The following is a 12,478-nucleotide window of genomic DNA, read 5'->3' on the forward strand; positions in this document are numbered from 1 at the left end:
TACTTCAGCCATTTTGCTATTTGCTTTTTGCATGCCTTACACTCTTTTGTCCCTCATATGCTCAATTTTTGCATTTTTTTGTAATTAGTTGATGATTTGTAGTGAATTGTTTTGATTTTATTCTCATTTCCTTTTCTGTATATTTTTAAAGATATTTTCTTCATGGTTACCATGGTCTATATATTTAATATCCTAAATTTATAACAATCTGGTTTGAACTGATAATTAACTTCAATAATATGCACAATCTCTGCTTTTATGCCCCTTTATCTCCTGCTTATGTTGTTCTTGTTACAAATTATTAATACATTTTTACACTCAGTGTGTCCAGTAACATAGATTATGACTCTGTACGCATTTGTATTTTAGATCATGTAAGCCATAAAATGTGGAGTTGCAATCCAAAAGTACATTTATATTTACCCATGTAGGTACATTTATTGTGGCTCTTTATTTCTTATGACTTCCAGTTACTGTCTAGTTTGCATTTCTTTCATCCTGAAGAAATCCCTTTAGCATTTTTTTGTAGGGCAGATTTAATGGTAATGAGCTCACTCAGATTTTGTTTATCTGTCTTAATTTCTCTCTCATACATGAAGGACAATTTCACTGGATAAAGAATACTTTGTTAGTAGTTTTCTTCTTACAGTACTCTAAATATGTCAGCTCACTGCCTCCTGGTCTCCATGCTCTGATGAGAAATTGGCACTTAGTCTTATTGAAGATTCCTTGTAAGTGACAAGTCACTTCTCTCTTATTGCTTTTAGGACTCTGTGTCTTTGCATTTGACAGCTTGCTTATAATGTGTCTGGGCATGGATCTCTTTGAATTGCTTGTGCTTGGAGTTCATTGAACTTCTTGCCTGGCTTTATTATTATTATTATTACTTTTAAAGACTTATTTTATTTATTTCTTTCCCATTCCCCTTACCCCCCGTTGTCTGCTCTCTGTGTCCACTCACCATGCATTCTTCTGTGTCTGCTTGCACCCTTGGTGGCACTGGGAAACTGCATCTCTTTTTTGCTGTGTCATCTTGCTGCATCAGCTCTCCGTGTGTGCGGTGCCACTCTTGGGCAGGCTGTGGTTTTTTTCACATGCGGTGGCTCTCCTTGCAGGGCGCACTCCTTGTGTGTGGGGCACCCCCAAATAGGGGTGCATGGCACAGCATTTCTTGCACGTGGTAGGTCTGCGCATGAGCCAGTTCACCACATGGGTCAGGAGACCCTGGGTATCGAACCCTGGACCCTCCCATATGGTAGGCAGATACTCTATCAGTTGAGCCACATCCACTTCCCATGCCTGAATTTAAATGTGGGAAGTTTTCGACCATTATTTCTTTAAGTTTTATTTCTGCCCCTTTCTAGTTCTCTTCTCTGAGACTCCCATATTGTGAATGTTGATATGCTTCATGGTCCTTAGGCTCTGTCCCACTTTTCTTCATGCTTGTTTTCTTTCTGTTCTTCAGAATGAATAATTTAAATTGTCCTATCTTAAAGTTTGCTGATTATTCCTTCTGCCAGTTCACATTTGTTGTTGAACTCTCCAGGGAATTTTTTTTACCTCAGTTATTGTGCTTTTCATCTCCAGAATCTCTGTTTGGTTTCTTTTTTACATTCTGTCTCTTATTGAAATTCTCATTTTGTTCAGATATCATTTTTCCTGATCTCCTTTTGCTTTTTGCCCATTGAACTCATTTAGGAGAATTAACTTATCATCTTTCATTTGTAATTCCACTATCTGAGCTTCTCATGGATGGTTTCTATCAATTTATTTTGTTCACTTCAATGAACCATCTTTTCTTGTTTCCTTCTGTGTCTTATGATTTTTCATCGAAATTTGGAATTCAGATTTCATCGAAATTTGGAATTTTAATGTTTTAACTCTGGAAATCAGATTCTCCTCCCTTCCCTAGGGTTCTAACTCCATAATCTTGCTGATCTCCTATCACATTCTTTCTTCCATCATATCTCAATTATCAATTATATGGTCATATTCCAGAAGTTACACCACCAAGGGCTGCATCACATTCAATAATTTGATTTCAAATATCCTATTTCCTGACACAATCACCTTCTTTTCTTACCCACTCCTGAAATTTTCTAACCTAATCATGTCTTCTAATCTTACCTTTTTTTTTTTTTTTTTCATCATCCAACACTTGTGTTCTTATTTCCTTTCTTGGAAAGTTTAGGTTTCACAGTTCAAAACGATTACCACACCCTTGCAAAAATCTTTAACCCCATTGTTCTTTTTTTCCTCTGATGTACTTGCCTGGAATAATCCCAACACTGTTAAACTAAACTTTCCACTACTTTACACCTTCCCCTGAGCCGCAAAAGATACCTAGAGAAACACCATACAATTGGTCTGACTATAGTTGAATCTAATTTATGACCACCAATCTCAGATTAGCATTCAAAACAAGTATCCTATTACACTTTCCCAGTTAAATTACCTTTTTCTAAGATCACCAATTTGAATCTCCTCTCTCCTCAAATCTCTATTATCTATTTATCTCCTCACCTCATACTCCACAAAGATGAGAAGTATTACTTAATTTTTCACCATCAAATGTACTAACCAATTTGCATTCAATGTCATATATCCTGTCTTCTTTCCTGATACATTTGATGGACCCTTTCATGACCCCAGATCCCACTCTAGTTACTGTCCAATTAATCATCTTCACTTTTCAGTAAAATGTTCTAAGTTGTCTTTCATCTGTGGCTCCAAATTCCTCTCATTCTCTGCACCATTTTTCCAAAAGCATGTGCTAATTCATGTCACTGTGTCATATTTGAATTAAGGTATGCATATATATTTTTAGACATAATGCTATTGCACACAATATGCTACAGTATAGTGTAAACATAACTTTTATGTGCATTGGAAACCAAAAGATACTGTGACTCACTTTATTGCAAAATGCAATTTGCTGTGGTGACTTGAACTGAATCGACAGTATCTCCAAGGTATACCTGTACATATTACATCTATTAATGTTGCAAACCCAATAATAAACTATTGAAATAATTTCTTTACTGTCTTTAGCTATTTACTTAGCCCAAATTTGGATCATCAGCTCATCTAGAAAAGGTTCTTCCCTGTCCAAAATTTTAGTTTATCTTGTCTTGTTGCTTTCACAAATAAGAAGTGATTTTAAACATACAATTTGGGAAGTGAATGTGGCTCAAGCAATTGGGCTCCTGTCTACCATATAGGAGGTCCAGGGTTCAATGCCCAAAGCCTCCTGGTGAAGGCGAGCTGACCCATGTGGTGAGCTGGCCCACACAGAGTGCTGACCTGTGTGGGTTGGTGGCCTGAGCAAAGTACTGCCCCACATGGAGAGCTGGTGCAACAAGATGATGCAACAAAAAAAGACACAGAGGAGAGACAAGAAGAGACACAACAGATCAGGGAGCTGAGGTGGTGCAAGAGAATGATTGCCTCTCTCCCACTCCAGAAGGTCCCAGGATCGGTTCCCAGAGTCGCCTAATGAGAATACAAGCAGACACAGAAGAACATACAATGAATGGACACAAAGGGCAGACAACAGGGAATGGGGTGGGGAGGGGAGAAATAATTAAATAAATCTTTTTAAAAAATTAAACACTTAAAAAAATTAGCATACAATTTATTTGTTGTCATTCTCCCTGCCTCTCCCACCCCAGTTGTTGCAGTAGGAATATTGGACTGCCATGACCTATTCCAACTTCCTTGGAACTGGAAGTCCCAATCTTGAAACCTTCTGCATCATTTATTATTCATCTCAGTATCTTTTGATGGATCCTGACTGATTTTACTTTCTACTGACCTCCAAATGTTGTATTGTATGGCTCATTGCTTGGACCTCTTCTTTATCCTCACTCTCCCTAAGTGACCTCATTCAGTTCCATAGTATTAAATATTATCCATATATTGATGGATCCCAAATCTACATTTCCAGCACTAACCTCTTCCCTGATCTCCAGATTTGTATAACTGCACTCTTTCTATCTCCAATTAATGCTTAAGAGACATCTCCAATTTAACCTAGCTAAATCATGACTATTGATTATCCCCAAATCTACTCCTATTACCTCAGTAAAAGGCAAGACTAGCCACTCAGTTGCTTGGCCACAAACTTTGGCATCATCCTCTCCTCTCTTTCTCTCACAACTCATATTCAATCAATTAGTAAGTCCTCTGAGTTCTACCTCCCAAACATATACCAAATGTGACCAATTCTCAACATCTCAATTGCTGCAAACTTGATGTAAGTCGCTTTGATCTCTCAACTAGGCTACTGCTAGTAATTTCAACTCTGCTCTTCTCTGCTTCCTTTCCCCCTAACCCATTCATCTTCATGGTAACCAGTTTCATAACAACTGGCTTCTAAAGGCTAAATCAAATAATGTGCCTCAATTCCCTTGCATACATTTTCTAAGGAATTCTCTATTGTAACAAGAATAAGACCTTAATTTCATAAAGTGTTACAAGCTTTAACATGATCTGGCTTTTACTTACCTCTTGGGCCTCCTCTCCTTTCACTTTCCCACATATATAGTACATCACACATACTTTTGGATCCAAACCCTATGACTCTAACTCTAAATTGCTCTAACTCAAGTCCAAAATCATTCCTATCTTAGTATGTTTGCAACTGCTGTTCCTTCTGCTTAAAACACCGTGGTCTCCTTTGCATCATTCTGGTGTTTATATAAATGCCACTTCCTAGAGAGATCATCCCTCACTATCCTATTTATTTATTTATTTTAAGATTTATTTATTTATTTAATTCCCCCCCTCCCCCGGTTGTCTGTTCTCTGTGTCTATTTGCTGCGTCTTGTTTCTTTGTTCGCTTCTGTTGTCGTCAGCGGCACGGGAAGTGTGGGCGGCGCCATTCCTGGGTAGGCTGCACTTTCTTTCGCTCTGGGCGGCTTTCCTTACGGGGCGCACTCCTTGTGCGTGGGGCTCCCCTACGCGGGGGACACCCCTGCGCGGCAGGGCACTCCTTGCGCGCATCAGCACTGCGCACGGGCCAGCTCCACACGGGTCAAGGAGGCCCGGGGTTTGAACCGTGGACCTCCCATGTGGTACACGGACTCCCTAACCACTGGGACAAGTCCATTTCCCTCACTATCCTATTTAATGAACCCTCCTTCCACCACCTTCTGCCCCTTTCTCTCTATCCTTCTATGATACCTGTAATGCATATATTGATGTGTTGGATGGTGTTTCACAGGTCTTAGGCTCTGTTCACTGTTTTTCATTTTTTGTTCTTTCTAATCCTCAACCTGAATCATTTGAATTGTTTTGTCTTAGAAGTCACTGATCTTTTTTCTTTTTTTTTTTTTCTTTCACTGTGGGTTTGCCTGGTTTCAGAGGTCACTGATTTTCCTCCTGTCAGCTCTAATCTGCTGTTGAAACCCCCTAGAGAATTTTTCATTTTAGTTATTGTGGTTTTCAACTATATTATATGTTTGGTTCATTTTTAAAATTTCTGTTTATTGAGCCCCTCATTTTGTTCATCCATCATTTTCCTGATATCCTTTCATTCCCCCCCCTCCCCCCCAGTGTTTTCCTTTATCTCTTGAGCATACTGAAGGTTATTTTTAAGTCTTTTCCCAGTATGTCCAACATCTGGTCTTCTTTATTGACAGTTTCTGAACTTTTATCTTATTCCTTTGGATGGGTCATTATTTTCTTTGCCTATAATCTTTACTTGCACACTGTACATTTTAATATTTTAATGTGTTAATCTGGTATTTAGTTCCTGAGCTGTCTTTTCCTTAACTTTCTATCCAGCTAGTGATATAATGGAGATTTTATTGAGTATCAGAAGTGAGTAACAAACAAATCAAGATAAAAACAACTTTCACAGTCTTTGTAAATTGGTTCTGTACTGGCTGGCGCTCTCCTTCAATTCAGCCTTCCTATCATGAAAATAGCCCAAGGTGAAAATAAGGTGCAGGGCCCTGTCAATATTTTTTTATTCCACCCCTGCCCCCGCCATCTGCACCTGCTGTCTGCTCTCTGTGTCCATTTGCTGCCCATTCTTCTGTGTCTGCTTCTCATCTCGTCTTCTCTTTAGGAGGCACCAGGAATTGATCCTGGGACCTCTGACATGGGAGAGAGGAACTCAACTGCTTAAGTCACCTCAGCCCCCTGATCTGCGGCATCTCTGTCTCTCCTCTGCATGCCCCTTTGTTGCGTCAGCGCTCTGCTGCACGGGCCATCAGCTCTCCATGGCACAGGCCAGCTTGCCTTCACCAGGAGGCCCCGGGAATCAAACCCAGGGCCTCCCATATGGTAAATGGGAGCCCAATTGGTTGAGCCACATCCTCTTCCCAGGGCCCTGCCCTTTCTGATCTTGGATCTTGTTCTGGGGTTGTGCTCACTCCTGTCCTTAGGGATTTCCCAATTTACAGGAATCAGAATGTCTCCTCTACTCCCTGAAATAGACTTCCTCCCCCTCCTAAGTGCTGTATTGTATGCCTTAAATCCAGTTATTCTTTGCCCCAGGCCATTCTGATTTATTAATATTTCGTTCTGCCTACAGGGTAAGTTCTGAAAGGGAGAGTCAGAGAGAAGTTTCCTGGTTCACTCTATCAGGTTGCCACCTGACAGATTGGCACTGACACACAGGCACCCCAGTATGTGCATGGGGTGACTCTGCTCCCTCCAGAGCAGGGCCAAGGACTCACAACAGGAGTGCAGGCTGGCTCTGCAATATGCAGGGAAAGGGTGGATGAGAGGCCAGCAAGTGTGTTACTGTTTTTAAAGCTGCATTTTCTTGATTTGGCACTTGCCCTGCTACTGTAACCATTTAACTATTTTTCAGAGTTTTGAAGAAGATGGCTCTGCCAGTGTTTGCTGTTAGTCAAAGATACTGTGGGGGAATGACACTCCAGACTATCTTATGCAACCATCTAGGTCAACCCGAAGTCTCCCCATGGAATTTAAGTTCTTTTGAGGACAGGGTCTTGTTCACGACTATGTCCTCAAAATCATAATATTGCTCTGCATATTAAATCATTCATATACTAGGCGTTCAGTGTATTTATGGTCTGGTTCCTTCATTAGATCATCATTTTTTTTGGGGAGCAGGGAATGTGTTCTCATTTTCCTCCTCCTGCACCTGACAGTAGCAAGCACACTGTAGAGAAAACAGAAATAAGATGGAGAGGACCATCTTTTCTAGTGTAGTACAATGCTAACAATGAGCCACTTCGTTCCATCATGGAAATTCCTCTGGATAGACTTGGTCAGCCAAACGCATTGCTAAAGAAAAATGAAAGCAGTCCTTCCCTCCCTCCCACACCCTAAATCACAAATGGGAAAAGCATTCTTAGACTTGTTCCTGCTCAGTTTTATTGGTACATGCCACTAAGATGAAGGGTAGTGACAGGAACTAGAGAAAAGAGTGATAGGCTGCGGTTTAGTTTTTCTCTCATTATACTTTGCATTGTTTCCAAAACACAATTGTTTTAATAGCATTATCATCCCCAGGAGGAAAAATTTCCAAAGATTTATAGTTTACAACTCCAAGCAATTTAGCTTGAATAAAGATTCATCACAGATATGTCCTAGTGTAGTGTTTTTCAAGTGCAAGCCATGAAATCAATGTAGTGATTTCACTACCAGTGTTTGGTTTGTTTGAATGAAATTATAGAAAATATCAGCATGCACTGAGGCAGTAAGGGTAAATACTTTTTGAATGCATGTGCACACATATATGTATGGGTATGTCTGGGTTGTGCTACAAAGTTTTTCTTACTGTGTTCAATGTTTTCAAAAAGGTAAGAAAGTCACTGGCCTAAAGTATTAGTTTCATATGATTTTATTTCATTAAAAAATAACAAAACATAGCAAAACAAACCTATACTCATAGAACAGAATACAGTCATTTTAAATTTTGACAGTGTACAAAATTAAAGTTTGGATATTTAAAGTCTAACAAGTCAAGGTCTTTCCTTTAATAAATAAAATGAAGGTATATATTATTCTGGAAGCAAATCATCTCCTAACTCTTCATCAGCAAAATCATCCTCATCAATTCTTTTTTTGGCTGCAGTTTTTGGTCTTTCAATTTGAGGGCCAAGTGGATCCACATAGGAGGCATCTAGATTTCAAAACAGATTGTTACATTAGAATAATGCAGAAAAACAAAGCACATGTGAAACCAATTGCATCTCATAATCAAAAGTGAACTCAGAGTGAACAGAAATGCTCTTCCAAGTCATTTAAATTTTGTCTGTATCTATCAAATTCTTAATACTGTCTGCTTACATGTTTTTGCCATCTCACCAGTCTTCTTCAGACCTGCTATGTCTTTAGGAACTGGGGATGGGGTGGGGGGCGGAACCAGCACTTGCCTATTTCTTTGTTACTGCTACTTTCATAAGGTTCATTTGTCCCAGGTAAAGCTCTGAGTTTGGCACTTAGTCGTTCACCTCTACTACTGGCACTACAGTTCTGGCCACTATCTGAAAACACAAAAATAAAAATGCATTTGTTTAATACGTTGAGAAAACATATAACATTATATTATGCATCTAAAAGCATCCTTATTTGCCAGTAGCAGGCAGGTTGTTTCATTTGGAAGCCAGATTCTTATGGCTATAATTCTTGTTTCTGAAATTTAAATCTCTTGAGATTCGATAATATTGACAAAACATCACTTAGTTGTCTTCATATGTATTCTTTCAAATATATGCTTAGTTATAGGTTTCAATTTTATAGATGTGCCTTGTTAGAAGTCAGAGACCCTGACTAGTATAACCTAGCAAAGAACAAATAGAAACTGAATGAAGAATGAATAGGAAGTTCTCAGAGCAGTATGCGCAGTATGCGTTGTATCAACAACTTCCTATCAAGGCTGGTAAGAGGCCCTAGAAGCACATCCTATGAAAAACAGTGGAAAAGGCTGGGTATGCTTAATCCAGGCAGGAGAGAACATAGATCACACATCACTTTCTTCAACCACTTGAAGATTGTTCAAATAGAAGAAGACTAAATTTGTCCTGTGTAATAGGACATGTTTCAGTTCAATACAAGGGAAAAATTTGTAAAGTATTGTAGCTGTCCAAATATGGAATGGGCTGCCTGGGAAAGGAGCACAATCCGAATCCCAGAATGTTTCAAAGAGGGTTGAACACTAAAGTAAGTAGGAAGCAGTAGTAGTACTTTTTAACCTTAAATTTCTATTATTATATTTTCTAAAAGAACCACTCCTCTAGCCCCACAGTTTTTATTTCTTTCCCTTAAAATTCCTGCAATGGTATTTTTTTTCTATTATGGAAACTTCACTTTTAATGAGAGTAAGTCCACCCATTTATACTGATCATTTTTTTTCCTAAGTGTATTTTATATTTAGTTTACTGATAATGTCTCTGGGAATGAATCAAAATGAGACAGACTTTAAAATATTCATGTTTTAAGGTTGATTAACTGAATCAAACTTATAAGTCCTGTTTGCGTTCTTGTCATCACTGATGTCTTTTTGAAAATAAAAGTCCTTAATTTAATGAATTGAATGTATCTATGTTTCAGTATATTTTTATTTTGTTCCTCTATAATTTTTTATTAGAATGAATTTTATTTTTCATTCAGAAGTGTAAAACAGTGTCTTTCAAACTGGCTAAGTGAGATCAATTCAAGAAAGTTTGAGAGCCATTGCTCTAGGCAATATTTCTTTTATTTCACTTTTCATATAGACATGTTAGCAACAAGCACTCTGACCTCTCCCCCAGAAAACCCAGTGCCTCTGAATGCTACTCTATAGTTCCCAGTCTGAAGGATTCAACTCAGGTGAAAAGAGCAAAGCTTTTTAAAAAATGGAAACTTGCCTCCCATTAAAAACTGTCCAAGTGAAAACCAATGAGCGCTGTTTTTAAAGTTTCTACAATAAAGATCAGTTGGGTTTTAAATTAAACACCCCTGTCTCGTCATTTTCAATCAGCTTTCATGGAGTAACACTGCCACACACGGGTAGATGTGAATGGGTCACTAAAACATGTCAGCCAGGGTGGGTTTAATACCTAATTAAAAAAAACACATTGTTATACTCATTTCAATATAGGAACAAACCTAGAGGGAACTTAAATAACGAATGGGTTCTGAAAATGAGATTTTGGAGATCAATTTATCTGAATAACTGTTTTATCAAGTAACCCTAAAGCTTTCAAATGATACTTTTATTTTGTAAGAGAAAAATCATAGAAGTCAGAATAAGAAGGAATCTTGAAAATTATCAATTCCAGAACAAAATAAATACCCCTATTAAAAATTAGACAAAGAATATAAAGAGATAATTCCCAAAGTAAGCAATACAAATGGCCAATAAACATAAAAATGTCAAACTTACTTAACCTTAAAAACATAATGCTAAGTTTTAAAAGCAGGTCTGAATACTACATACTGAGTGATAACATTTTCATAAAGATAAAAAACAAGTAAATTAAAATAGATTGTTTACATATATGATAAAATCATATATGAAAAAGCAAGGCCCTGAAAAAACACAAACTCCCAACAGTGGTTATCTGTGGGGTGGGTAGAGGATGGGAGAGGCAGAGCACAGAAGTGGTGCAGTTGTGATGGTGGTGTCCTGACTGTAATGTTTTATGATGGGTTCATGGAAATTTATTTCATTAATATGCTTCTTAACTTAAATGTGCTACATATATTCTTTTGCATGTATCAACTATTATACAAACGTTCAAATAATTCTAAAGGTAAGGTTGTAAATGTAAGACACCTTTTTGCCTGTTAAAATGGCCAAGATTTAAAAAATACCAAGTTAACAAGTATAATGAACAAGCTTTCTGACAGTAATTTGGGAGTTCAGTTGATTGTCGTTATTTGTATTAATTATGTTCTATAAAGTCTCCACAAACACTGGATTAGCAAATACTGAACTACTGCCCTTAGGGAAATACAAGACTAGAGGGTTCCTGCCAGTCTTTGGGCACCTTTCCTCAGTATATCAATAAAGAACCTTGTTTTATGTGTTTCTGTTTAAAGACACCTTATCTTTTACTTTCTCCTTAAATGTATTAATACATACGATGAAGATACTGGGGATTGAACCTGGGACCACCTACATGCAAAACAGTCGTTCAACCACTGAGCTACATCTGCTCCACAAGAGCAATACTTAATCAAAGCCTTTGAACACAAATTAAAGCAAGCTTAATCGTGTTGAGGGGCAGGTAATTGGAGCTCATTAGATAAGGTGCTGACTCATTAAAATTGAATCCATGCCCCAAAGCACTATACTCAAGCCTGAATAAAGCTTATGTAACATACATATTTTCTCTGTAAAGCACATCAAGGCAAATCAGACTTCTTTTGCTTAGGAACACTAGACAACTCTTCAGCACTACACTTGGGGGTCATTTTAAACAATGAAATTACTAACAAAAAGCACAAAAATGTGAAAAACATGGCCCTAAAGATATCATTAAAAGGATACTTGTGTACAGTATGAGAGCTGAAACAAGAATGCAGAGTATCACCTTGTGAGAGCTCAGCTAGGAATGTGCGCATCAGGTGACTCAAAGTTTTTGCCATTCTAACATGTCTGTGAATGATTGTGTAAGAGCTATAAACATATATTTTAAAATTTCTTTTCTTTTTTTTTTTTTAAGGAGGTCCCGAGGATTGAACCCAGGACCTTGTACAGGGGACACAGGTGCTTAACCACTGAGCTATACCTACTTCCCGAAAGAGAGGCAAATATTGATTTGGGGTTTGTTTTAGTTTCCTGGTTGCTAAAACAAATACTCTACAATGGGTTGGCTTAACAACAGCAATTCATTGGCTCCAGGTTTTGGAGGCTACATTAGGCTTACTTCCTCCCAGGGCTGGTGTCTTCTGGCTGGCCAGCAATCTTCCATGTTCCCTGGCTTTTCCAATACATGACCAAGCACATGAAGGCATCTTTTCTTTTTCTCTTCACAGATCCAATAACTTCCAGCTTCTGGCTTCTCCCCATGGCTTCTCTCTCTGTGTCCTTCTCTATAAGGCCTCCAGTAAAAGGATTAAGCCCCATCCTGATTCAGTTGGGTCATACCTTAACTGAAGTAACCTCATCATAAACATCCTATTTACAATGGACTCAAACCCACAGGACTGGATTAAGAACATGTTTTTCTGAGGTACTCAACTCCAAGCCACCACAGGGTTACAAATAAATTTTAGTAAGTAGGTAAATTCACAAACACGGAATCCACAGATAATGAAGATCAACTGTATATATCAAATGTCTTAATACTTTACTCAGCAGTTACATATCTAGAAATTTTTACCAAGAAATTAATAAAATTATTTGATGACACAGGAAAATGTACATGATATAATGGTTATGAAAAAAGCAGGGTAAAAATTTGCATAGCAGTAAGATCCATATTTTAAAAATATACATATACACATTCATATTTGGTATAAGATTTTGAGTAACTTTAGTTTTCTCTTTATTTTTGTCTAAATATTC

At 37.9% G+C, this 12,478-nt stretch overlaps 1 protein-coding gene across 4 annotated transcripts in view; it reads right to left on the bottom strand.

Annotated features, from left to right (window-relative positions):
• Positions 1–7,806: 7,806 nt before the first annotated feature.
• IFT88 (intraflagellar transport 88) overlaps positions 7,807–12,478 on the bottom strand; it is a 150,690-nt gene continuing 146,018 nt past the window's right edge. For 2 of the 4 annotated variants that reach the window (XM_058276341.1, XM_058276340.2), the window contains 2 exons: positions 8,358–8,468; positions 7,807–8,104 (listed from right to left, as the gene is read on the bottom strand). In XM_058276341.1, the coding sequence (XP_058132324.1) occupies positions 7,983–8,104; positions 8,358–8,468 (233 nt within the window). In that variant the 3' untranslated portion in view covers positions 7,807–7,982. The remainder of the gene's footprint in view (positions 8,105–8,357; positions 8,469–12,478) is intronic. The other 2 variants (XM_058276342.2, XM_058276343.1) reach the window with 1 other exon arrangement.

This window comes from Dasypus novemcinctus, chromosome 15 (genome assembly GCF_030445035.2).
Source record: "Dasypus novemcinctus isolate mDasNov1 chromosome 15, mDasNov1.1.hap2, whole genome shotgun sequence".
Lineage (NCBI taxonomy): Eukaryota > Metazoa > Chordata > Mammalia > Cingulata > Dasypodidae > Dasypus > Dasypus novemcinctus.